The sequence below is a fragment of the Rattus rattus genome, chromosome 2 (genome assembly GCF_011064425.1).
Source record: "Rattus rattus isolate New Zealand chromosome 2, Rrattus_CSIRO_v1, whole genome shotgun sequence".
Classification (NCBI taxonomy): domain Eukaryota; kingdom Metazoa; phylum Chordata; class Mammalia; order Rodentia; family Muridae; genus Rattus; species Rattus rattus.
Window position 1 is genome coordinate 120,455,034 of NC_046155.1, and position 26,627 is coordinate 120,481,660.

Genomic DNA, 26,627 nt, shown 5'->3' on the forward strand with positions numbered 1-26,627 from the left:
AGAAGCTCTAGTGAATCCTGACCAGCGTGTGGGCAGCAGTAGGGCTGGGCCAGACCAAGACAGCTGTACTATGGGTGCTGCTAAGCCGCCGTTTTAAGGAGCAGCAGCCAGACTGATGGTTTAATAGTCAAGCCGGGGGCTGGAGAGCCAGCTCCATGGTGAAGAGCACTGACTGTTCTTCTAGAGAACCTAGGTTTGATTCCCAGTACCCACATGGTGGCTCACAACTGTCTGTAACCTCAGTCACAGCCTGTAACAAGGCCTCTGCTGGTACCAGGCATGCCCATGGTGCACCAAGAAGAATTCAGGTAAAGGGCTGGAGAGATGGCTCAGCCGTTAAAGGCTGGGCTCACAACCAAAAATATAAGAACACAGGTAGAACACCCAAACACATAAGAACAAAACTTAATACCTAAGCCATTGTTATGGAGGAAGGTGGAGCAGAGGAAGAGTGGTGGTGGCCAACAGTGTCCCCATTAGCAGATGACAGGCAGTCCCTGAGAGGGCTGCAGAGTCTGGTTTAGACTCAGGTAGAAGAGATGTGCAGACTAGCTGCACATGGGTTTTCTGGTCACACATGACGAATAAAGCCATCTGAGTGGGTAAGTGCCCCACAGGCTTCTGCAACCTGAGAATGGGATTGCTGAGGGAAGGCTGCCTCACCTAACTACTAAGTGTTCATCCCAGGGCCAGGCCAGGCCACTCTATTCACACCTTCCATCTGGTGCCACCACAGCGAGAGGAAGCACCACATTAACTTTCGTACCTGGGCTCTGTGTGCATCACCCCAGCACTGCTCTCCTCTTGATGCTCCTGGCCTCTCATTCTTAGAACCACCAGCCCCCTCCTCAGCAGATAGTGCGCTGACCCCTAGCCAGTGTGTCTCGAGCCCTCATAGCCTGGAGTGGGCTTTGCCAGGTCTGGTTCCTTCTCACCGGTCCTAGGACACCTTGGAATTCCAGGCTCTTTGTCTTTGCTTCTACACGCTCACAGAAGCAGAGAGGGCCTGTGTCACTGGCAGACATGACAGAGTTGTAGCTGGCAGGACATGGACTTGGGACCCTTCCACTTACTTTTCCTCACATAGCTCTCCCCTGGGCAGTTTGAAGTTTGACGGGGCAGACATCTATTATCCCTGTAGGTATGGACATGGCCACAAGCCTGTGTGGCTGACATTGCCATATGACCACAGTCAGGCCAGGGAGAGGCAGGCTTGGGACTCGGCTAGAGCCACAGGAAGGGAACGTGAGCTGTATGTGTGGTGTGAATCCTTCCCTGGTCATGTCTGGGTCCTGTGGCTGTCGTGTCATGGATGCTATTTGTGCCTGAGTATTGTGTATGTCATGGATGTTCACCACAGCTGAGAGCCTAGCTAAGAGGGAATAGGGCTGAGGGAGAGGTGGGAAACTCACGCGCTACCTCCACACTGCTCCTGGTGTACCACAGTGTTCTTGGCTGGCGGCTATTCCAACCAGCTGAGCCCCTTCGACTGGCAGCGGAGCTGGCAGAGTCTGAGGTTGTTCCAAGCTGTATAACTCGGTTCTACACTCTCCCCTGTAAGTCAAAGACACTCATAGGGCTGAAGTGTGGAGCACGCATGCCCCACATGAGGCCTGCCGCTGAGCTTTGGGTTCTGTGTTAAGTCAAAGCTGAAGTCCCAAGGCTTCCAGCTCATCCCAAGGAAGCACTGTCAGGGAGAAGGGAGAGGGAAGGAGAAGGGAGGGGGGGAGGAGGGGGAGGGGAGGGAAGAAAGGAGGGAGGGGCTCTGTGCTGAGGAGAGGGCAGAGCACAGCGTTATCTGGGATGTTTAGCCGGTCAGTGTCAGTGCCAGTGCCAGGCAGGGCAAGGCACGTGGCTCAGAACAGTTGGATGGGGCACCACGGAGTGGCAGAAGCGAACCCAAAAGCGAACCCCTGCGGCTCCTAGGGCCAGGTTGGGAGGTAGCTTCCTAACGTTCTCAACATGGCCACATGGTGCCCTCAGAGAAAATGGCCACATGGTGCCCTCAGAGAAACAGACATTTCCCTCAGCCTCTTGGAGTGTGGCGAGTTTTCCTGGGAGGAGCAGTTTCTGGAAGACAGACAAGTGGCTCTCTGCTCTTCTCTCAGTTCCCCAGGACACCAAGCCTCTTCTGGTGATCGTCTCTCACCAGGCCCTGACTCGTTGACCCATCTCTCAAAGCCATGTGGCCTAAGCTCTGTCACTCACTCCACTCTTCTGGACTTTCTTCCTTCGCTCTCCTCTGGGGCCCCATCCCGACCTTGGTCCTGTTAAATACGTACTTTCCCACCACACAGCACTGCAGCCCTTTGGAGAGAGACTGTGAGGAAAGCTTAGAGTCGGAGAGCTGTGTGGAAAGAAAAGGGGTCACCATCCATCTTCAGAGAAGTGGCCCCACTGGGCCTATGTAGCTAGTGGTCCTCACTACACGTGGGAGGTCCAGGAGCTGGGCCCTGCTTCCATCAGAGCTTGGAGACAGCAATGAACCACATGGGCAGCAGTGGCCAGTCTGTTTATTTAAATGGCATCTAAACTCCATGAGACACTCAGGATTTGAAGGTCCTCTAAATACCTCAGCTCTGCTGGCTCCATGGAGGTCCCAGGCTTTGAGCTGTGGCTCTCTGTCGCAGTCTTTCTACCTCTCGGCATCCTGGGCAGGGGCTGTGGCGTTCCAGGGTGCTCACTTCTTTAAGTTTTCTTTCTGGAGCATGATGGAGTACTTCCGAAGCCTGGACCACTGCTCACGCCCTTTCATCTGGCTCTTCTGGAAGCTGAGGGCCACACAACCAGACATGAGAGCTGTCACCCTAGCCACCCAGCCCAGTGGTCCCCTGGCTGTCCCTGAGCCATTCAGGTGGGAAACTCTGGAGGATGACACACCAGCTTCATCTTTGAACCCTGGACTTAGCCCGACATGCGACAGACATCTGGAAGCCTAAGAAGGCAAGCCTGGTGTTCTAGGCACAGGCACCGTGAAGGGGTGGGAACTGAGGACCTAAAAGCCCAAGTACAAACGAAGTGCTCAAGGCAATCGTCCAGCCTCCTAAAGGAAGGCGGTCACACATGCTATAGCAGGGCAAACATTGGAGGCCCGCATCTGAGTGACAGGAGCTGGTGCTAAAGCACAGAAACCGTGACTCACATCACGGTCACGTGATCAGAGGTCAGCCTTTTAAAACCCAGGGCTGGGGAGATGGCTCAGTGTTATGGGTGCTTACGGCTCTTCCAGAGGACCCAGGTTTGGCTGCCACACCCACATGTGACAGCTCTCAATAACCGACGATGCCAGCTCCAGAGACTGGATGCTGTCTTCTGGACTACACAGTCACTGTACGCATGCATTACACACAGACACAGACACAGACACACACACACACAGACACACACACACACACAAACACAGACACAGACACAGACACACACACACAGACACACACACACAGACACAGACACAGACACACACGCACACACACAAACACACACACACAGACACAGACACACACACACATAGACACACACACACACAGAGACACACACACACACACACACTCACACACACACACACACACAGACATACACACACACACACACACACACACACACAGAGACTCACACACAGAGACACACACATCACACACACACACAGAGACACACACACAGACACAGACACACACACACAGACACACACACACAGACACAGACACACACACACACACACACACACACACACACACACACACACACACACTTTTTAAACTTCTTTTCAGAGAGAGCTGTAAGGGGAGGTCAAGGACAGGGAATGGAGCTCAGCGGCAGAGCATCTGCCCAGCATCCCAGGGCCCTTGGCTCCATACCAACCCAAACAAACAAGCAAGCACAGTGTAAAAACCAAATGTATACATTTGGCTGACCTGGAACTCAGCATATAGACCAGGCTGTCTCTGAACTCATGGACACCCACCTGCCTCTGCCTCCATTGTGCTTGGATTAAAGGCCTGTGCCACCATGCCTGGCTCTAAGGTGCTTTGGGAACGATTTATAAAAGCAACGCATGCTCAGCAGTGCTCACTGCAGGGAGAAGTGACAAGTTCAGCACTGACTGGCTCTCTCTCTGGATCTGGCAACAAATTAAGACTATTCTTCCTTTTGTTTTTTGTTTGGTTTTCAAGACAGAATCTCTGTGTAGTCTTGACTGTCCTGGAAACTCACTCCTTAGATCAGGCTGACCTCAAACTCAGAAATCTGCCTGCCTCTGCCTCTGAAGTGCTGGGATCAAAGGCGTGCGCCTCCAAAGATTTCTGCATAGAGCTCAGTCGCAGTTCCAAAGGGCCCTGAGGTTTCCCACAGTCACCACTAGTGGGCACCAGACTCCCACCCTGTACCTCTTGGCTTGCAGGCCCACAGCCAAACTTCAGAATGAGCCCTGCTATGGAAACTGAGTCCTCAGATTTTCAAGGGTTTACCTCACTCACCTGAGTAAGTAGTACCTTCAGCCCCACCCCTTGAATAACATTTTTTTTCCACATTAGGGTAATTAATCCTTCATTGTCTGATAAACTAGCAGTGACTTTCTCTAAAGAAAATGCCAGGCAAGGCAATACTGATGTTCCTCAGGGCCCACCAAGAGTTTCTTCTAGATCCATAACCAGACTCAAGGCAAGGTAGGTCCCTAGAGGGGAGGTAGAAAGTGTGGTCCATGAGGAGATGTGATGTGCTACACTACTGAGGAGCTTCATGAGTTTGCTAATTCATCCAAGCAGAAGTCTGGGGAATATGTGTGGGGATGGATTTTAAGGGTGTGGGATAATGGCAGAAAGAATGTAAAACTAGATCAGGCTGAGTGTATTGACATGGGCCCTCAGAGTGGAGAGTCTAGGTTTAATATGGATTCTAGGTTTAATATGGAAGCTCGCACAGTTAAAAAAAAAAAAAAAAAAAGTATCAGGAATTTGTTTGAATGGCTGGCTGTAGCGTTTACCAAAAGCTGGCCTACTGAAAAGGAGTGGAGATGCCGATATCCCTTGGTTTAGTGTTGACCAAGGGATTTAAAGGCTCAGAGAAACTGCAATGCTAGAGTGGATATGCTGTGTAAATCTCACTCTGCCACAATGGGAAGGCCCAGAAGACAGGCCCTTCACAAGTCCTATAAGATGCAAACTGGTGAGAGGGGCGCCAGCACATTTGAAGGCTTTTGTTCTCACCCTTTCCCTGTGCCAGACCCTAGGGTTGCAGACGCTGGTGCTCAACTGGATGAACTAAATGTAATGGGTTCAATTGGGCCCTGGGGTAGCAAGGACCAGGTGGTGGCATTGAATCACCAGAGACAAGGTGAACGTAGTTATTATAATGGACAGTACAGTCAAAACAGCATTCATAATGACCTAACAGGTAACAGTCAGCTCAGGAAAGGTGACTTTATAATGGTAGGTTTTGTATGGACCTTTGGTACTGGGTACCAGGGTCATGGTGTTTCCAGGCATGAAATAGACAGGAAGCCTACTGTATCTCCATCTGATCTGTGTAAGTACGTTCTTCCTACTCTTGTTGCCTGGAATGTCTGTCATGCAGTCTTATCCTGTCCCGTGCTCCCCACTGTAACGTCCAATGACCATGAACTAGAAGCTACAAAGCTATAAGCCAAATAAACCTTTTGTACTCACAAGTTAATTATCTCAGGTATTTTGTCACAGTGCCAGGAAGTTGGCCAAAACAATAAAGATATCTCTCAAAACTAAAACCCAGGGGCTAGGGAGACACCTGCATCTGTAAAGTGACAGTGCAAGGACGTGATCAGTGCTGGGAAGGTAGGGACAAAGGACCCCAGCACTCAGAGGACAGCTAGCCTGGCCAACCTGCAGGCCCCAGGCTAGCGAAAGACTGTTTCAAAACCAAACAAATGGGGTTGATGATAGGTCAGTGGTTAGGGGCAACTGCTTCTCTTGGCAGAGGACCTGCATTTCACTTCCAGCACACAAATCCGGTAGCTAACAACTGCCTGTAACTCCAAAACCTCTGGTTTCCCAGGTCGATTAAACTCACATTTATATTATATGCACCCACACATACCAGTACAACAAAAACAAACAAACAAACAAACAAAACCGAAAAGCCAAAATAACCGAACAGAAGCCCCCAAGGTGAACTGTACCTAAAGAGTAAGAAGGTGCAGCATCAGAGGTGCTAGCTTCTACAGACGCCGCACACGGGTGCCCTCATGTGACCATGCACACATATGCACGAGTTTACAGAAAGGCAGAGTCTGAGGCAATGTAAGGTCAGGTAAAAGCATGTGGTGAAGCATGATCCCAAGGTGGTGGAACGCCAAGCTGAACGAAAAGAAATGCTAACGGGTGCTGATGATTTGGGGTGGTGGGATTAGGGGTTATTTAAATTTACTTTTTGCATATTCATGTTTTCCAATTTTTTTTATAAATATGTACACACACACACACACACACACACACACACACACACAATACTATTTTCTTTGCTTTTGGAACAATGTTTTGCTACATAGCCCAGGCTGGTTTCAAATCCCCACTTTGCTCTCCAGCCCCCCACCAAGTACTAAGGTTATAGCACTGTGTGGCAGGCACCATGCCTGGCTTCTGAGTACCTCTTTTTGTTGTTGTTTTTTAAATAACAGTGGGAGTTTACTCCATTAAGCTCATCGGTATCTGTGACAAGGTCACTCGGTTACGGGTGGAAAAGTCTGTGGCCAGAGGGAAGTGAGCTACTCAGTCTGCTGCTGCGACCCTGGGTCTATTCCCACCAGTGGGTGTCCTGTTACTGACCTTTGAGTAAAGTGGGAAATGTCACCCTTTCTGACCAATAAAGGAATAAGGCCGGCTGAGCATAGACAGACATGGACAGAAGCAAGCTTATTAAACTGGGAGGTCACAGACCCCCACACATCCCAGGAACATCAGGAAGCTTCCGGGATGGCCCTTGGGAAGCACTCCCTGTTTTCAGTCTGTCTGCCAAAGCAATGGTGGCTTTCTGTGGAAAAGCTACAGAGAAACACAAAGAAAACCACCACGCATGCTCACCACCCCCAGTGTACCCATGTTCCTACAAATACACATTTCCCATCTTCTTCCTGACTCAAAACCAGGGTGGTACTGTCACGATGGCTTCTCATCTCTTCCCGTCTTTTCAAACGTGTTAAACGTGTGCAGAGAGTGCGATGGCCCTTCACCCACATTCGCTGTCCTCAGCTTTATTTCCCTCGGGCTCTCTATAAACATTTCCCTAGATTTCACCATCTCTTACCGTTTTTACTTTCTGTCTCTATAAATACTTTCCTGGGTCATTTGGAAGTACAGTGGAGAAATCATGACACTTTCCCCTACATGTGTCTGAAGAGCAGGTCCCTAGGGTACAGAATGCCCCTGAGCATTGCTGCCAAACCTCTGACCTGGGCAGTGTCGGGAGAACAGCGCCTCCCCCACGCTCCCTCTCCTCTTCCAAGATCCATGAGGCTGTATTTCTTTCTTGATCAAGCAGCACACCTCCCCGCATGAGACACTGAGAGCCACTTAAGTCGCTCAGCATAACATAGGAAGGGAGAAGTGGGTAGAAGGCTGGAGTGAAGCTCAGGGGTGGTAGCTAGCCTAGCAGGCAAAGACCCTTTTCCTTTCTAGAAAAGTTGGAGGGTGTTTTAGGCTGGCCCTGTAAGGTAGAAAGTAGAGAGGAGCTGTGCTGCCACCTAGTGGTCATACGAAGGATTTCCCCCAGGCACTTTTTTGTTGTTGTTGTTTTAAACTTATTTGACTTTATGTGTATGGGGTTTTGCCTGCATGTATTTGTGTTCACTGCATTATTCAGTGCCCTCAGAGGCCGGATGATGATGTCATGTCCTCTGAAACTGGGTTAAAGGCAGTGATAAGCCACCCACCCTGTGAATGCTGAGAATCAAATCGGTCTTTGGCAAGAGCAGCAGGTGCTCTTCCCCTCTGCCGCATCTCTCCAGCCCTAAGGCATTCTGATTTTAACAGAGGGGAACAGCGTGCCTGCGACTTATGGAGTAAACGATCTGTGGTGTTTGAATAAGAATGGCCCCTACAACGCTTACTTCAAGAAGAAGCCACTTCGCAAGCCCAGGCACCAGGAGGGCGAGATCTTCGACACAGAGAAGGAGAAATACGAAATTACAGAGCAGCGAAAGGCTGATCAGAAAGCTGTGGACTCGCAGATTTTGCCAAAGATCAAAGCTGTCCCCCAGCTCCAGGGCTACCTGCGGTCTCAGTTCTCCCTGACGAATGGCATGTACCCTCACAAACTGGTGTTCTAATTGTTAACAACCTAATTAAACTGCTTCATAAGGTAAAAAAAAAAAAAAAAAGAATGGCCCCTACAGGCTCACAGGCTTGAATATCACCGGGAAGTGACATGATTTAAAAAGGTTAGAAAAATTAAGAGGTGTGGTCTTGCTGGGGTGGATGTGTCACTGTGGGTGGGCTCTGAGGTCTCAGAAAGACCTCATCAGATCCCCCACACACTGTCTCTCTCTATCTGTGTCTCTGTCTCTGTCTCCCCTTGGAAATCAAGATGTAGCTTTCAGTTATTTCTCCAACTAGACTCCTGCCTGCCGCCATGTTCTCTGCCATGATGATAACAGACTAAGCCTCTGAAACTGTAAGCCAGCCCCAGTTAAAATGCTCCCCTTAGTCATGGTCTCTTATAGCAACAGAACACTAAGACACAAACTATGTCTGGCACTTTGTATGTATTTGCTTACCTAAAACCTACAAGCCCTAGGAGTTGGGCCTACTCAAGATACCCAGTACATGGCTTGGCAGGTGGCAGATGCTGTGTACTGTGAGCTTGGAGACAGGATCTGAAAGGGTAACCCAGCCTGCGTCTCACAGCTAGTAAATGGGAGAGTCAAAATCTAAACCCAGGCCTGTCTGGTCTTAGCCTCTATAACTTGGCCATTGTACTTCCTGAGGGAGAGGTCTAAAAGAAGAAAGGGGAGGGATTCTGATGGATCTGTTGGGCGTTACCCTGACTGAAGAGACCACTGGCGCTCAGAGACCACTTTTTTTTTTTTCTTTTTTCTTTTTTTCAGAGCTGGGGACCGAACCCAGGGCCTTGCGCTCGCTAGGCAAGCGCTCTACTGCTGAGCTAAATCCCCAACCCCCAGAGACCACTTTTTATGAGATAAAGACATCTTGGAAGGGAATGAACCTACCAGCCATGAAGCTCTGGAAAGTCAGGCCAGGGCTGAGACTACAGCAACCCCCAGAAGACCCCATCCCATACAAAATAAGCAGTCAGACTACTGTAGGAACTGTCAAGGATTTATAGCATCCCGAGATGTCCTGTGAAGTGGGTTAGGGAGCCTGAGTGCTGTTCACTGGGCTTTTTAAGCAGAAAGGAAAGCAAGCAAAGGGTTGGGGAGAGGTGAAATAAATAAAAGAGAAGAAATACACCCATAATAACCATCTGTGATGGGGAAAAGAAAGTCAGAGACCAGTGGTGGACAGGCATTTCCTATGAATGGCCAGAGAGTAAACAAGTCATACCTGAAGAGTCATGTGCTTCCCACTGCACCTGCAGACTTCTGCCATGGAAGCTCACACACAGCCCCTGATTCTCTATGAAGTTGTGCTCAGTAAAGCTTAATTTAGAATGAGTGGGCCCTACACAGATAGACAGTGCCCCTGCCAGGAGCCCAGTGTAGGCCCTCCTTTTGAAATGTTTGTCAAGAAGGAGTACCAGATGGTTGGGGATTTAGCTCAGTGGTAGAGCGCTTTCCTAGCAAGCACAAGGCCCTGGGTTCGGTCCTCAGCTCCGGGGGGAGGGAGGTGGGAGGGGGGAGGTGGGGAGGAGTACCAGACACTCCCCCTGCTCCCTAACCACACTCCAGGATGCTGCCCCTGTTCTTAGTTGCCCACTAGAACTTGACGGTAGACACTATTGCTGAAGACACCATACACTTTGGTCAAAGGATATAGAGAAATCAAACTGGTTCTGGACTGGAAGCTTCCTTCCTCCCTGCTGGCTGTATTTACAGTAGCAGAAAGTGCCCTGCAGGCTGAAGGGTCATTAACAGTCTTACCCAGATGTGAACCCTGAGAGCTACAGTAACAGCAGCTTGCTGAGGCAGCAAGGCCATTGGTGCAGTAGTGGCCTGAATGTTATGGGGTAACTAACCATGGTTTGAAGTCGGATTTAAGGTCTGCTCCACAGAAGGTAACTCAGGCCTGGTACTGTAAACCTGGCCAGGGATGGAGATTGGTTCTGATGCTTTGACTCAGTCAGGGATCCGCATGTCCAAATGCTGAAGTGGGGCAGGGCCCTTAGAGTTGTGCAGGCAAGGATGCAGGGAGGAGGAGAAAGGATAGGCGTGCCTGGGGTTGGGGAGAGATGGATGAATGGGGAAGCTGCAGGAGACAAAGACACTCAGCCAAGTGACCTCGGGTAAGTGGCCTCTGGCTGTGTCCCTGACTGGTAGCAGGTGGAAAATTAGAAATGCCTAGTCATTGAGTTAGCAAAGGCATGTTAAAATAAGCGTGTGTGTGTGTGTGTGTGTGTGTGTGTGTGTGTCTGTCTGTCTGTCTGTCTGTCTGTCTGTCTGTCTGTCTGCCTTTCATTCTCAGATCCAAAGACAGCTCCTAGGCAGGCACGCGCTGGGAGCACAAAGCAGTGTAAGCCAAAACTCACTGCTACAGACCAGAGACCCATCGCTGGGGAGCCAGGAGCCCTAAGGCAGAACGCACTACTCCAGTACTGTGCTAAGTGGACATAGTGTTAAAGTGCCTCCTAAATAGGTGAGCATGGAGTGTTCAGCCCCAAACCCACATCTGTCAATCCCTTCCCACCACGGCATAGCAAACATCAAGGCAGAAGTGCGCAAAGTTCGCAAGAGCCAGAGACCAGTGTAACGCAACGTCTTCTGGACATGACAGGGCCACTGCCCCCACAAACTCACCGAGCTATGGTTCCATACACAAGAACAGCACAGAGCAAGCCAGTCAGCACTACAGTATGGGTGAGGAAGGGTCCAGAAGCCACCCTCATCTGAGAAGCTACTGGCAGTGGATGGTTACCATGGGAGGGAAAGTCCTTTTCCTTCAGTGATGCAGCCTCTTTGGCTGCCTATGCTCTAAAAGAATGGCTCCAGGGCGATGTGCACATGAGCAGCACTAACAACCCAGGGGGTTTAAAAGCCAACAATGAAGTACACACAGTTGGACAGGGATGTGTGCGGGAGTCTGAGAGGACGAGAGCAAGGCAGTGGGAAACGAATATGATTAAATTATACTGTGCACATCCATGAAATCCTCAAAGAATAAAGAATCCAATTATTATAACACAACAGGAGGCACTAGAGCACATCCCTGGGTGCACAAGTCACTTTAATTTTTGAAGTGAGAAACTGTGCAGATATGGCCCACGAGCCATAGTTAGCTGAACATGTTATGATGGTTTTTTTTTTTTTTTTTTTTTGGTTTTTTTTTTTTTTTCGGAGTTGGGGACCGAACCCAGGGCCTTGCGCTTGCTAGGCAAGCGCTCTACCACTGAGCTAAATCCCCAACCCATTTTTTTTCTTTCCTTTTTTTTGAGCTGGGGACCAACCCAGGGCCTTGCGCCTTCCTAGGCAAGCGCTCTACCACTGAGCTAAATCCCCAACCCATTTTTTTTTTCTTTTCTTTTTTTCGGAACTGGGGACCGAACCCAGGGCCTTGCGCTTGCTAGGCAAGCGCTCTACCACTGAGCTAAATCCCCAACCCCTATGATGGTTCTAATAATCCACAGAAAAAAGAAGAGATGGTCGTGGCAGGGAATCAAGTGAAGCACTCCCTCTTCTCTGTCTCCCCTATGTGGTAAATGCATATGGACCTGTATCCATACAGGTGTGGGCATGAATGCATGCTCTTCAAGAGCCATCTCCCTTCTTCATCTAATTATCTTTATTTTAAAGATAACTTTTTATTATTTTCTGTGTATAGAACAACAGGTCAGATATCTCCCTGTCTTGCCTCAGCAGGAGCCATCACTAGTTTAACCTGAACCACCACCCTTTCTGCCCCCTTGCTGTGAAAAGCCCCATGGGAAAGTACCCAATCCCGCTTCAGAAACTTGGGGTTGAAATGCCCCAGCTAACTGCATGTTTTTGGCTGCTGTTAAACTGACTTGCTTGCTTGCTAAATGTGTTTTGAGGCTGATTTGTGAGAAATGTTTTTCTCTAGGCGTACAGACTCTCAATTTGGACTTTGGTCCTGCTGATTTGCTTTGGGTCTGTACCCACAAGATACATGGATTTTACCTGTCTGTATGTCTGTGTACCATGGGGGTGCCTGGGCCAGGAGAGACCAGAGGAAGGTGTCAACTCTTCGAGGATGGCTGTGAGCTACCATGTGAGTGATGGGACTCAAACCAGGGTCCTCTGGAAGAGCAGCCACTTCTCTCCCTGCTGAACCACCTCTCCAGCCTCCACATTGGTTTTTGAGGGCCTCTCATCGGCCTGGAGCTCACAGAGTAGGATAAGTCAACTCACATGGTAAAACCCTTCAGTTAGCAGCAATTAGGTATAGAAAGGCTCAGAAACCACACTGAGTGGCAGCTCAGCAAGCACAACCATGCGCTGGGCGCTCTCTTACCTCTTCTGGAGGAACTGCTCGTATCTTTTCTCCATTGACAACACCTGGTTATATGCCAAGTCCTTTTGAGAAACGGTGCACTTTTTGGAGATATCTTCCAGGAGTGAGTAATCCTCAAAATTAAAATAGAAAACAGAATCTGTGGTATCCTTGGGATCATGAGTAGAGTTGGTATTGTCATGTGGACGGGCCCCTGTGAGGAAAGGAGACCAGTGCGCTCAGTGCAGTTGCTTTCTCCATGGGGCAAGGGTCCTCAGGTGTGGAACTGTTCTGTGTGTGGAGGCCAGCTTATCTGCCTTGAGCTGCCAGGGAGTTACTTAATTATGCAGAACAAAGGCCTTGCCAGCACTTTGTCAAACCCCATGGGAGCCAGGCTGCAGCCTCCTCTGGCTTGGGACAGAGGGGACTGAGAAAGCACAGAGGAGGAGCGAGGAGGTTATCATGCTTTTGTGAGACATAAGGAAAGCCAGAAAGAGTGGAGTGGACCCTATCACTGGGGAGCTGTCCTCATATTTATTCTCTTCCATACCATGAAGCAGAAAAAATGGATGGTGTGGAGACACAACAAACAGTGGCTTCCAGGGGATGTCTGGTGGGTGGCATGTCGGGGCTGAGAAGGCACAGATAGTCTCAACCTTGGCCACGTCCATGAGGCTTACAGAGCAGTTCCTGGAAAAGATTAGCACCTGGGAAGAAAAACCATCTTCTCTCAGACTTGGCTCTCACAGAAAGGCAGAAGGTAGAGGCCACCTTGGGACCCTACTCCAGGACCCTTCCTCTCATCTCCTGGCATCTGTCCCTCTTCAGACACTTGTCACTGCAAGAAAAGTCTTGTTATCACTCCAATGTGCTCTTCTCATCCCCTCATATGGCCCTGAGGTTGCAGGGCCCCTCCCGCCTGCCTCTAGGGTCCCTCTGCCGCTTTATGAGCTCATTCTTCTGGCGTTGTCTCTCTGGTATACTCATCTCCTGGAGACTACAAGGACCCAACAGTGTTCTGACCACTGGTGGGCACAGAATGGACAGATATAGACTCATGCATTCTTTTAGGGTCTCCTGGGGCCCTAAAGGGCCTCTTCCTCTGCCAAGTCATCTCAGGAATCACAGACTTTGTCTCTGCCGTGAAAGGATTAGGAAATTAGCAGGACGTGGCTGGATCGGCTACATGCAGAGGGAGCCCAGCGCGTGGGTTCTAGCTCCCTGTCCCCGCCTGTCTATGCTGTAGGTCTCATCAGTAGGAGGTATGTCCACATCTTCCTGCCAGTGTACAAAGGCTGGTCCCTCTGTCCTGAACCCACACTCGTCCCTCTTCATACCCTCAGATCTGAACTTTGGATAGTTTCAACTCTTTTGATTCTGCTGTCCCCTCCTGTGACATTCCTTGACCCTCTGCAACTTCTGCATTAGGTGGTCTGTTCTGTGTGTCCATTACAAATTACATCACAGCCTTTCTTGTGTTCTGAGGCAGCTGTTTGGTGATTTGTCTCCTGATGAAAACATGAGCACCTGAAGGGTAGCAACTTTCTCTTTGATGTGTGGTTCTTTATTTAATGCTTGGGATTGAATCCAGGGCCTGCTAACATTCAGTCTACTGCAGAGCACTACCCACAGCCTTGGGAATTTCTCTTCAATATCCATATACCCCAAAGTAAATCTAATGCCTAGCACACAGTAGGCTATCAACAAATATGTCTAGAAGGGATGATGAAGACATTCATAGAAGAGGAACAAGGCCCTGGGAACTTACCATGCCAGGCAAGGCTGGGACTGGGGCCACAGTATAAATGGCTTCTTCTGGGGACATTGTAGGGCTGTGGGGTACAAAAAAGGGGTGTTCTCCTTCTGTGAAGATTTCAGACTTTACTCTCTCCCCCTAGGTATTTATCCTAGAGAAATGCTTGATGTGTATCCGTAGATATATGAAGAAATCATTCACAGTAGTAAACAAACAAACAAACAAATAAATAAATAAATAAATCAAATCTAAATACAGTGGGGTACTCACCAGCAGGAGGCTGCATAAGTCGCAGAATACAATGCACAGTGGAAGCTGAACTCGAGGTACCACACGTGTACCAACATGAATAGCTCTCATGGTCAATGTTACAAAGCAAGTTAGTATTGAATAAGTTTCCTAAATATACACAATTTAATAAGTGCATTGTTTAGAGGCAAAATCATACATACATGGTTAATTTTGTTTTGTTCTTTCGTTTTTCAAGACAGGGTCCCTCTGCGTAGCCCTGGCTGTCCTAGAACTCATTCTGTAGACCAGGCTGGCCTTGAACTCAGAGATCTGCCAGACTCTGCCTCCTGGGCACTGAGATTGAAGGCTGCACCACCACCGCCTGGCTACGGGTGGTTAATTCTTAAATCAAAGGAATGATAATAATGAAAATAATGTAGAAACTGTGGGAGAGAAACTACCCTAGGACTAGCCCCTGGCTGAGCCACCAGTGGCTTGGAATCCTTTGTACAAGCTAGGTAAGGCCAAGTTGAGACCCGATGTGGCTGTCTACAGGCATGGGGGCAAGGTTAAAGAACTGCTTTCTGTAGCCAGTAATATTTATTGGAGAGCAGTTGCTCATTAATAACCTTCAGGGAAGAAGGGAGAGGATATGGTCAGTTCCTTAGGGAATTAGAGATAATTGGTTCTGCTGGACACAGGGAGTTATCCATCATCCTACACACACACACACACACACACACACACACACACACACAGAGTACAGATTCATTTACATGCATATAATATTTAAAAAACATTTTTGAGGGGTTGGGGATTTAGCTCAGTGGTAGAGCGCTTGCCTAGGAAGCGCAAGGCCCTGGGTTTGATCCCCAGCTCCAAAAAAAAAGAACCAAAAAAAAAAAAACAAAAAAAAAACAAAAACACATTTTTGAGACAAAGTCTCACTATGTAGCCCTGGCTGGCCTGGAGCTGACTGTGCAGCCCAAGCCTCTTAGTTTCTTGGGTGCTAAGATTAAAGGTTCACACCACCAGGCAGTGGTGATGCATGCCTTTAATCCTAGCACTGGAGAGACAGAAGCAGGCAGATCTCTGGGAATTCAAGACCAGTCTGGTCTTCACAGCAAGTTCCAGGACAGACAGGGCTACACAGAGAAATCCTGTCTCAAAAGTGAAACAAACAAACAAACAAACAAACAAACCAGGTACCTGGGGAAACTGGTGAGAGTTATTTTGAGAGAACCTCTGTGGTCACAAGGTATAGTAACAGAACACAGGTCTGGGCTCTACCCACATGCCACTGTGCTCGGCAGTGGCTATGGCAGCAGACTCTAGGCAGAGACTGTCAGTCTGACCTGTGGAACAGAGCCATCTGTTTGGCAGATTATCACCCTTGCCCTGTCCCTAACCCACTGACCTGTCAACAAGCAACTTGCTGGTGGGTCCTTTGGTCCCGCTGGCTGTCACGAGGTGGAGGGAAGCATTAGTGCATAGCACTACACATATAACTTCAAACTTCACTGGGTAGTCAGGGTACACATTTTGTCCTTTGTGCACCAGGAAGAACCGGAGGAAGTGAATGCTTTGGCAGAAACATCTTTCAGGCAGAGCAATGACCCCAAAGAGGAATCCTGGGGAGAAAACAACTCTAGCTGATTAGAAAAGATGAGGTAGCAGCCATGGTTCTAGTTCTATGACCAGGAAGTATATGAGGGACATGTGGGGGCAAGGACCAAATCAAGCAATGAACAGCCTCTGCAGGGGGAAGGTCATGGCCACCAAGAGCCTTGTGCCTAGAGAGGAGTTGAGGAATGGGGGACCAAAGCTAAGGAGGAACAGGGAAACAGACAGCAATGGCCTTGCTGGCCTGTGGCTGCCCATGGGATGCATGGCATCCAGGCATGACCTTAGAAAGTGTGTGCTACCAAACAAGGATCTACTGATGTCCTGCTGAAATGAAAATGAGCTTCCGGCCGAGGGGCCGCAGCCATTGTTGACTCATGCATCCCTGTCATCCCTGTTGAAGTCTGATTAGTAGATGCTCTCAGATGTCTGCTTCTGCAAAACTGGACCAGGACCCTAGGCCCCACCCACAGTGCTGCTCACCCAGAACAGCTGCTGGTCTCGCTTTAGCCACAGTCTAGGCCTCTCAGTTCTAAACCTAGCAGAGTTCCTGCTGACTGGTGTGGGGGACAGGAAGGCACTGGAAGCTGACCTGCTCTGAGAGCAGGGGGAGAGGCTGCAGGCTGTCTCCAGCTGTCCTGGAGACAGATCCTCCCTGCAGTGTAACAAGGTGACCTGTGCATTGCAGGGCACAGAGCACACTCCCAGAGAGGACACAGGCAATAGAAGCTCAGTGGTGTGTCCCAGGAATGAAGGAGGGGGAAGCTGGCCCAGCTGCCCCAGCCTGGGGACACGAAGCAACTGAGGGAATTCCCAGGCTCGTGGAGTCTCCCTGAGGAGATGCAGCAGGTGCCCAGTTGAGGGGAGTGATGAGGAACTCACCTTGAGCCAGGTCCCACAGAATGAGCACACCATCCTCACAGGCAAGGGCCAGGTAAGAGGAGAAGCTGCTGATTTGAGACACTACAATGGGCGCAGCACAGGGCCACACATTCTCACAATCTAGAGAGAGGAGACCATTTGCCAGGCTCCCCACAGACCCTGCCCTGCCCAGCACCTCCACCCGGGGAATCTGATGCCCAACTGGTCTGCTTAGCCCAGGTCCTGGGCACTGGGAGCCCTTTGTCTAGACGCTTCACCTCTTTCTTCAGTGCTGAGCTCCTCTCCCAGAGCAAAATAAGTCTGCTAACGTTTAGCAGCTACTTGCAGGCACTCACAGGACATTGTTAGACTTGTTATAGGTAGCATTCATTTAATTCTCAGAAGAGTTCTAGGCAGCAGGTCCTGTTAGAACCCCACGGCACAGATCAGACTGAGGCACATAAGCAAATGGCTTGACCAAGGCCACAGACAATCGGTAGACCAACCCATGGGGATTAGAAACCAGGGTGCCTGGGAGAGGGCTAGACCTTTCCTTCTTCGTGCATACTCAACCGGATTCACTTCTAAAGCACAGTGTGAAAGTAAAACACAGGTGTCACTCAAGACCTCACCCTGAGTGGACCCCACGTGGAGCTGCGTCCATGGTTGTGTCTGGCAACAATCACCACCTGCATTTCAACTCAGAGGGTTTCCCTGGATTGTGCTATTTATAACCAATACACTCAGCAGACAGTGATGTATAGTGACTTAGTTGTGTTTCAAAAACAAAAAACAAAACCAAAAAGGGAGGTGAAGGCACTGGCCTGAACTCTAGGCCAGGCCTAGCACTGGCCTTCAGAAGCCAAGTGCACTCTCCTTTCACAATAGATTCTGTGGGACCCTGTGTCCTTAACTCTGGACACTGCCATGAGACACATCACGATGCAGGGACAGACCTTGAACACCCACTGAGCACCCTATTCCTGGAGCACAGATCTGGCTGTCTCATAGAGCTCAGCCGGAGAAGCACGTGTTCTCAGAGGCCTGAGCCTAGGCACTGTCAGTCTTGGAAGTTCAAGTACCAGTTTTATCCTTCAGAGTTTTGTTCAGTGAATAGAGGAAGAAATTGTGACTTCCAGTCCAGTGTATGCCAAGGACACATGCTGTTCCTGGGGCGGGGAGAGAAGAAAGGACGTGATTAGGTATCAGGAAGCCTTGGGTTTGTGTGGCAAGTAGGCTGCTGCTGGAGTCTGGAGCGCCTTGTGCTGGCAGCGGCCACTCTGGCAGAGAGGTGGAGATCTGGGGAAGAACAGTGTGGCACCTCATGGAGGATGTTCCCGGGCACAGAGGCCCTTTGGCCGTCTCACATCATTTGGAAAGGTCAGTGCCCACTTGGATGTCAGAGTTTGTCTGATTGTTACTGTAAGGTGAGTTGGTGCCCAGAAACCGCATGTCAGACATAAGCTCACATGCCCCATAGGGTAACCCCTCCTGAAATCGTGTGGCTTCCATTTTAGGGAAACTGGGATTGGGAGTGCAGATCAAACAGACACTCCAAACTACAGCTAGCAGTCTGATCTCGAGCTTCACCCGTCCCACCATGCAAGAGTTGCCCAAAGGACCACTCCCCCAACTCCACTTACCGGAAGAGCTCTTGACATCTGTTGGTGTGGTTGTTAAGGAGTTAGTATAGAAGAAATGGAAGGTGGCCATACTGGAAAAGACAGACAGGAGTCAGAGGCACGCAGACCCCTTGGCAAGATGAGATGTGGCATGATATGGAGGTAAGACCAGAAATGGCTAGAGGTCCTCCCTCCCAGGGCCCGTCATAGTCACAATCTAGCTGCTGAGGCTGGGGGCCAAACTTGGACACAGAGGAAGACAGTGCTACTGTAGGTAGGATCGCTCAAAGGTCAGCAGGGCACAGGATGAGGCCTTAGCCAAAGGATCCCCCAGCTTTAGGAGGTCACATCTATGCTCAGAGGGGATTCCTTGAAGGCAGACATGGGTGACATTTCATAAATGCTTTCTCACTGGGGGTTCACAAAACTCAAAGCATAGATAAGCTGGAGTGTTTGCAGATTCTCGTGGTATTCCCATTGTGGATAATTAATATGGCCCCTAAATATCTTGTTGGGCAGTAGGATGACCTGGGAACCACCAAGCCAGAGTAGGGTTTTGGTTCACAATAAAGGGCAAAGCCTTTAGACTCCATGCCCCACTATGAGGACATTTAAGATCCACTTGACAGCAAGATGGGAGGTCTTTCTTCACATGTGAAAACAAGAATGTTCCAGAGCTAGAAGGCAAGCTGGTTCTTAAAACCATGGCTACTTCAGACACTGGGCTCAGTTTTTATCATCAAAACATGGGCTAATGGGACCTACGTGCTGACCAAGGTGTAAGCACACGTTACCTCTAACTTACTGTAGCAAATATAGCCCTAAATGACATCACATTTAGAAAGGCAAGGGGGGGGGTTGGGTGGTGCTCAGCAGCAGAGATCCTGTCTGGCATGCACAGACCCTGGGTTAGATCCCAGGACTGCAAAACAGCAAGAAGGAAACGAAGGAAAATGTCCGTAACAGTAGTAGCTTACTTCCTGTTTTGTTATCTTTTGTTAGAGAAGGTGCCATACATGTGTCTAAAATGAACTCCAGTGCTCCTCTCCACGGGTGTGCTCCTGCTTCCCTTCCCTGTCTGCAGTGCTGGACTTTTTTTTTTTTTTTTTTTTTTTTTTGGTTCTTTTTTTCGGAGCTGGGGACCGAACCCAGGGCCTTGCGCTTCCTAGGTAAGCGCTCTACCACTGAGCTAAATCCCCAGCCCCAGTGCTGGACTTTGAACCCAGGGTTTTAGGCATACTAGACAGTGTTCCCCTGAGCTGCACTCTACTGCTCCTTTAAAACTGTAGCTGCCAGCCTTCCTTCTAGCAGTATTTAAACTCGCCACACAGCGTTTTACAGGAATCTGCTGGGACTGGAGAGGCTGCTCCGTGGTTAAGAACACTGGCTGTGGGGCTGCAGAGATGGCTCAGCGGTTAAGAGCCCCGACTGCTCTTCCAGAGGTCCTGAGTTCAATTCCCAGCATTCACATGGTGGCTCACAACCATCTGTAAAGAGATCCGATGCCCTCTTCTGGTGTATCTGAAGACAGCTACAGTGTACTTATATATAATAAATGAATAAATTAAAAATATTCAAAAAAAAAAAAAAAGGGCTGCTCTTCTAGAGCAGTTCAGGTCCCAGCACCCACACGATGGCCTACAACTGTCTAAAACTCAGTTCCAAGGGATCTGAGCCCCTCCTCTGACCTCTGTGGGTGCTGCAAGCACATGGTGTATAGACAGATGCAGGCAAGACACCCATATATGTAATATTAAAAACTAATTGAGTAAAATTAAAAATAACTTTTTTTTTTAAAAAAAAAAAGTGTTGAAATTCTACCAAGTCAGAAAGAGTTTTTAGATGGGTCCAAGAAGTACCAGGAAGCAGGGCCTGGTAGCCTCCTCCCTCGGGTTCACCTGAGTGGGCCTCCTCCCTCAGACTCACCTGAGTGGCTCCTCTTCCCACTCCCCTTCCAGGTGCTTCTTATAGGAGGCATAGAAGATCTCCATGTGTTGTTCCCACTGCACATCCTTGATAAAGTGGTTCTGCCCAGAGCCTAGCCCGAAGTAGTCCTCCACCTTTGCAAAGATTTCCAAGGGGCTTTTAAATGTGGTGCCTGGATTGAAAAATTCAATGAAACCTCATTTCCTTTGTCAGTACCCCTGCCTCCTTTAGAAGTCTTATCTCAGAAACCCATTCTTGGTCTGCAGCAGGTCTGTGAGGCAGGGGTCCAGTCCTGTCTATGCTCTCCCTCACTGCACAGGTTCAGTCCAGGTAGAGGGTAGCTATCTCCCTACCCTGTCTACACCTCCAACCCAGCGCCACACATTTTCTTCAAAAAGAGCCAAGGAAATGCCTGTGGTGTGCTAAGGCCTTAAGATAATATTGTCGCTCCAACAAAGTAAGGCCCTACCTGGAAATGGCCATCACCTGCAGCTGTCTCAAGAGCCCTCCTATGACTTCCGGCTCTTCTGACGAGCCCTCTTCCTAGGCAGTGTGTTGCTCCCACCCATTCCTCTTGCAGGACTTCTGCTCTGTCTGTCACCTTCACTCTCATTCTTCATTCCCCAAACCCACAGCCCCACCTCTGCTTTCTGGAGCCAAGTGTAAAATCCAGGATCTCATGCACAGTAGCCAATCATTCTAGCACTCAGCTATACCCCCAGTCCACGACGGTCATTCTGTGAGCACGTGTGCACTTGTTACTGTAGGTGTGTGTGATGTCAGGTGTCTTGATCACTCTCCACCTTCCTTGTTGGAGACAAAGCCTGTCACTGAGTCAGAAGTTCATTGATTAAGCTAAGCTGAATGGACAATGAGCTGCAGAGACCCACCTCCCTCTCAGTTCTGGGATTAAAGGCACAAACCACCACACCACATTTTTATGTGGGTTCTGGGGATCTGAACTCAGGTTATCATGCTTATGCAGAAGGTACTTTACCTACTGAGCTATAACCCAGACCCCACTGCCATTCTTATACATGTTTCTTACATACATTTGCTTACAACTCTATCTAACTGCCTACCTACCTACCTTTCTATGTATCTATCATCTATCTATCTATCTATCTATCTATCTATCTATCTATCTATCTATCTATCATCTACTCTACCTACTATCTACCTACCTATACTATCTACCTATATCTAATATCCATATCTGTCTGTCTATCTATCTACCTACCTATACTATCTACCTATATCTAATATCCATATCTGTCTATCTGTCTGTCTGTCTATCTATCTATCTATCTATCTATCTATCTATCTATCTATCTATTCCAGTTTTCTCTAAAGTTTCTTAGGTTTAGCACTGAAAATTCCACATCCCAGGAAATCCCTCAAGTCTTTGGCTAGTCAAACAGGTATGAATGGTCACTCCATGTAGGAGTATAAATGCTGGGTCATAGCCTGGGAAAGCCTCTACCAGCTAAGCCACATCTCCAGCCCCTCTTCCATGCTCTTAATGATACACCTGGATGAATAGACGCTCTGAGGTTTTGTTGTTTGTTTAGTTTTCTGTTTTACTGTGGTTGCTTTTGTTTGACGTATATAGCCCAGGCTGTCAGCAGATTCACTTTGTAGCATAATCTGGCCTTAAAGTAGAGGCTGCTTCTTGAGGGCTGGGTTACAACACTACCATGCCTAACTTAAAAGTTTTTAATTTTGGGGTTGGGGATTTAGCTCAGTGGTAGAGCGCTTGCCTAGCAACCGCAAGGCCCTGGGTTCGGTCCCCAGCTCCAAGAAAAAGAAAAAGAAAAAAAAAGTTTTTAATTTTAATGTAATCAAACTTTCCCAATTTTCCCTTTATTCTCTTTGTATGTGTTCCTTTTACTGTGGGGTGTGTGTGTGTGTGTGTGTGTGTGTGTGTGTGTGTGTGAGAGAGAGAGAGAGAGAGAGAGAGAGAGAGAGAGAGAGAGAGAGAGAGAGAGAGATAGGTCTACAGTGGTGGCTCAGAGGTTAAGATCATATACTGCCTTTGTAGAGGACTAGACTTTGTCTCCTAGCATCCATACTACTGGGCAGCTTACAACAACCACCTCCAGTTCCAGGGGCTTCAACACTTTCTGGATTCCATAGGTATCTGCACTCAAATATGCACATACCCACATACAGATACACATATATACAATTAATTTAAAATAAATATTTCTTTTAAAGGGGTCTTTCCCTACTTAGAAATTAAATTTCTAAAGGTTTGTTTTGTCTTCCATCTTGACTTCTGCAATTCACTTGGAATTTGATTTTGTTTACGGTGTGAGGCAGGGCTCAGGGTTCTGTCTCATGGACAGACCAGCACAACTCACCAAAGGACAGACTTTATAACATTACCTCCAATATGCCTGGTCCATTGACTACATTCAGGTATGTTCACCCTCATCATTCACCTATTTTCCTGGTTGGTAATTATTTCTATCCATCTGCATGTCTCCATTTCATTGATACTTCTGTTACTCATTCCTCTTTTGTTTTGTTTTTTGAAACAGGGTCTCACTCAGCTCAGGTTGGCCTCAAACTCATGATGTAACAGTGGATGACCCTGAATTCATGAGCCTCCTGCCTCTGCCTCCCCAAAAGCTAGGATTACAGATTCATCTCTTTTCTCCCCCCCTCCCCCTTTTCTTTTGCCAGAGTTGTTCTGCGTAGCTCTGGCTGTCCTGGAACTCACCTTGTAGAGAGGATGACTTTGAACTTATAGAAATACACCTGCCTCTGCCTCCTAAGTACTGGGATTAAAGGCCTGTGCCACTAAGCCCAGAAGATTCACCTTTTTCTTAATAACCGTAGCTTTTCAACAAACTAATTTCAGTACAATTTCTGTACTTGGAATATCCTACTGAAGTTTCCTTCTACTCTCCCTGGGTAGACCTTCAGCTTCTAGAATGAAGGAGAGTCATCTCTCTAATCTCCATGCTTGGTTGCAGGCACTAAGCAAAAAAGTGATAATGACTCAAACAGAAGTATGGGGATGAATTAACTCCACCTAACAGTCAGAAATGTGTCTCTTCACTCTTCTACATCTGCTAACTAATTTTTTTAAAAAAGATTTATTTTTATTTATATGAATGCACTGTTGCTCTCTTCAGACACACCAGAAGAGGGCATCAGATCCCATTACAGATGGTTGTGAGTCACCATGTGGTTGCTGGGAATTGAACTCAGAACCTCTGGAAGAGCAGCCAGTGCTCTTAACCCCTGAGCCATCTCTCCAGACCCCTAAATTCTTATAATATTTGTGTTTTCTTTTGTTTTTTCAATCCTAGAGCCCCTGAGTTAAAATTTTGTCTTCGGAGTCATGCATTTAATTACATATTACTGCTAACTAATAGGAAACAGGAGTATGGAGTAATGCTAAGAGGGAACAATGGGGATAGCAACAGCAAAAGGAACATGCACTGCCTCCTACTTACCTGCTATGGGCTTAGGTGGTTTAATCTTCATTATAAAAACTGGAAGACTCAACTTAAGGTCACTTTTAAAAGAAATGTTTAAGTCCTAAAATAAGGGAAAGGCATAGCCAATAAGCTAACAAGAGAGATCATATGAAATCATTAAAAAATAACCATTCTTAAGGACGTCAGGGAAGAAAATGAATGAGACAAGTAGAAATGGAATAGGAAGATTGTAGACTTAAACTCAAACTTGCCAAGAGCAACATTAAATGTAAATGGCCTAAATACTATACTTAAAGGGCAGATACGTCAGTTCTGGTTGCTAGGTGGAATTCATTTGTTCCTAGATCCCTGTATTATCACTGGTACTTACTGAGTGCATAATGCAACAAGCACAAAAATAAGAAAGACACATCGAATAAAAGCACAAAATTCAGCTATATGCTGTCAAAAAGAAACTCTATTTAAGCCAGCACTTGGAAGACTGCACACCACACACACATACATACACACACACACACACACACACACACACACACACACACACACACACACAGAGTGTGTGCACAGAAGAACCGTACTTCAATTCTAAATTTAGCTATAAATAAACATGTTAAGAATAAAAGTATCGGGACTGGAGAGATGGCTCAGCGGTTAAGAGCACTGACTGCTCTTCCTGAGGTTCTGAGTTCAAATCCCAGCGACCGCATGTAATGCGGTCCTCACAACCATCTGTAATGGGATCTGATGTCCTCTTCTATTGCAGCTAAAGATAACTACAGTGTACTCATATAAATAAAGTAAGTCTTAAAAAAAGAATAAAAGTATTAAAATGGGTATATGTCAACTCAAAATAACCAGAGGAGAGCTGGGATGGCTTAGATTCTAATCAGAACAAAGACTACCAGGGACCAACAAGTGTATGACTAATGTTAAAAAGTTAGTTTATCCCAAACTGGTATGCATATCCTCACAGGGTTTCAAAGCACACAAACAAAAACTCACAGAAGCAAAAGAACAAACACAGTCTTAGAGATTCCTCTTCCAAAGGATGACAGGATCAAGTGTTGGTGTCTGGAACTTGCAGCACAAACCACTCAGACACCATTCTCAGACAAGTAGAGATAGTTTATTGAATGTCACACCTCAAGACTGATCAAGGCCACAAACACAGACTTAGGAGCTGGTTGTGACACTGAGTTAAGATCCCACAGGGATTTTAAGCATAAACCCCACAAACATCTGTGCCAAGTTATTCTACCAATCAGGATTTAGGGACAGGAGATTTCCTTAGGAACATGTCCTTATTGTACATTAATCCTGTTTCCATTGGTGGCAGGAGACTTGCTTTGTCTAACATTCAGGTCTTAACTTGCCATCCAGGATGTCAGTTACCCACATACATGTCTTTTTCTACCAAGTAGGATGGCAGTTCCCAGGAAGATCTTAGCAACTTAAACTTACTTGACCACCACTCAAAATGGAAGTCTTATTCCACATAGTTTCTTATGTTGGTACAGGTGTCTCTTTTACATTAGGGTCCATCCAAGGGACAGTTTATAAAAGTATATACCACAAAACCTTACACACAGGTGCAGAAAGTGGATCATCTAAGCTTATTGTGGGTGACTATACGAAGAAGTTCTATGACTTCTATTGTGATTGGTTTCCAAGGGCACAAAACATAACAGAATATGTCATCAACTTGGGCATAAGAAAGTTTCCTAATAACGGCAGAAACAACAGATGAGAAAGTTTCCTTATAATATTAGTAATAGAACAATACTAAATGCTAATGGCCGGCTAGCCAGGTAACAGTTACCTACGTGAGTAAATACAGTACAGATGTAGGAAGGAAAGCAGTACAGATGCAGAGGACTTAGTAATTTGGCCAAAACAAGCAGACCCTACCATCTTTCAAACCCACTTAGCAATGTAAATCACATTTCGGGAATAAAAGAAGGCTCAATAAACTCAGAAGGTACTGCATTGTAAAGAGTTAAATAAACCATTAGAAACTGTAACCAGCAGGCTAGATCTGTGAAGACCCATTTAAAAATGGTGAAGGGGCGGGGAAGCCAGCTCAGAGATAAGGTATTTACCTGGGTTGTGTTAGGGCTGACACTTGGTCCCAAGCTCTGAAATTAAATAAATAAATGAATGTTATGATCAAGAAAGAGAAATAGAGGATTGTGGATTTAGCTCAGTGGTAGAGTGCTTGCCTAGCACGCGCAAGGCCCTGGGTTCGGTCCCCAGCTCTGAAAAAAATAAAAGAAAAAAAAAAAAGAAAAAGAAAAGAAAGAGAAATAGACAAAAACAAAAACCCACAAAGGAAACATTCACACCCATATCTTCTTTTCTTTAAGATTTATTTTATGTATGAGTGCTCTATCTGCATGTACATGTACACACCAGAAGAGGGCATTGGATCCTATTACAGATGGTTGTGAGCCACCATATGGTTACTAGGAATTGAACTCAGGACCTCTGGAAGAAGAGGCAGTGTTCTTAACCACTGATCCATCTCTCCAGCCCTTACACCAATATTTTAATAAAGTAGAATGTCTAAATA

The 26,627-nt window shown here is 47.5% G+C and overlaps 1 protein-coding gene across 1 annotated transcript in view; it reads right to left on the reverse strand.

The window, feature by feature from the left end:
* Nucleotides 1–2,496: 2,496 nt before the first annotated feature.
* Nucleotides 2,497–26,627, reverse strand: part of Wdr93 (WD repeat domain 93) — a 38,276-nt gene continuing 14,145 nt past the window's right edge. Inside the window, exons 7-17 of the mRNA XM_032895986.1 lie at nucleotides 26,158–26,193; nucleotides 24,074–24,158; nucleotides 20,607–20,778; nucleotides 18,702–18,772; nucleotides 18,141–18,227; nucleotides 17,080–17,199; nucleotides 15,992–16,205; nucleotides 14,356–14,419; nucleotides 13,138–13,294; nucleotides 12,609–12,801; nucleotides 2,497–2,771 (exon numbers count right to left, since the gene is read on the reverse strand). Of these exons, the coding sequence (XP_032751877.1) occupies nucleotides 2,681–2,771; nucleotides 12,609–12,801; nucleotides 13,138–13,294; nucleotides 14,356–14,419; nucleotides 15,992–16,205; nucleotides 17,080–17,199; nucleotides 18,141–18,227; nucleotides 18,702–18,772; nucleotides 20,607–20,778; nucleotides 24,074–24,158; nucleotides 26,158–26,193 (1,290 nt within the window). The 3' untranslated portion in view covers nucleotides 2,497–2,680. The remainder of the gene's footprint in view (nucleotides 2,772–12,608; nucleotides 12,802–13,137; nucleotides 13,295–14,355; nucleotides 14,420–15,991; nucleotides 16,206–17,079; nucleotides 17,200–18,140; nucleotides 18,228–18,701; nucleotides 18,773–20,606; nucleotides 20,779–24,073; nucleotides 24,159–26,157; nucleotides 26,194–26,627) is intronic.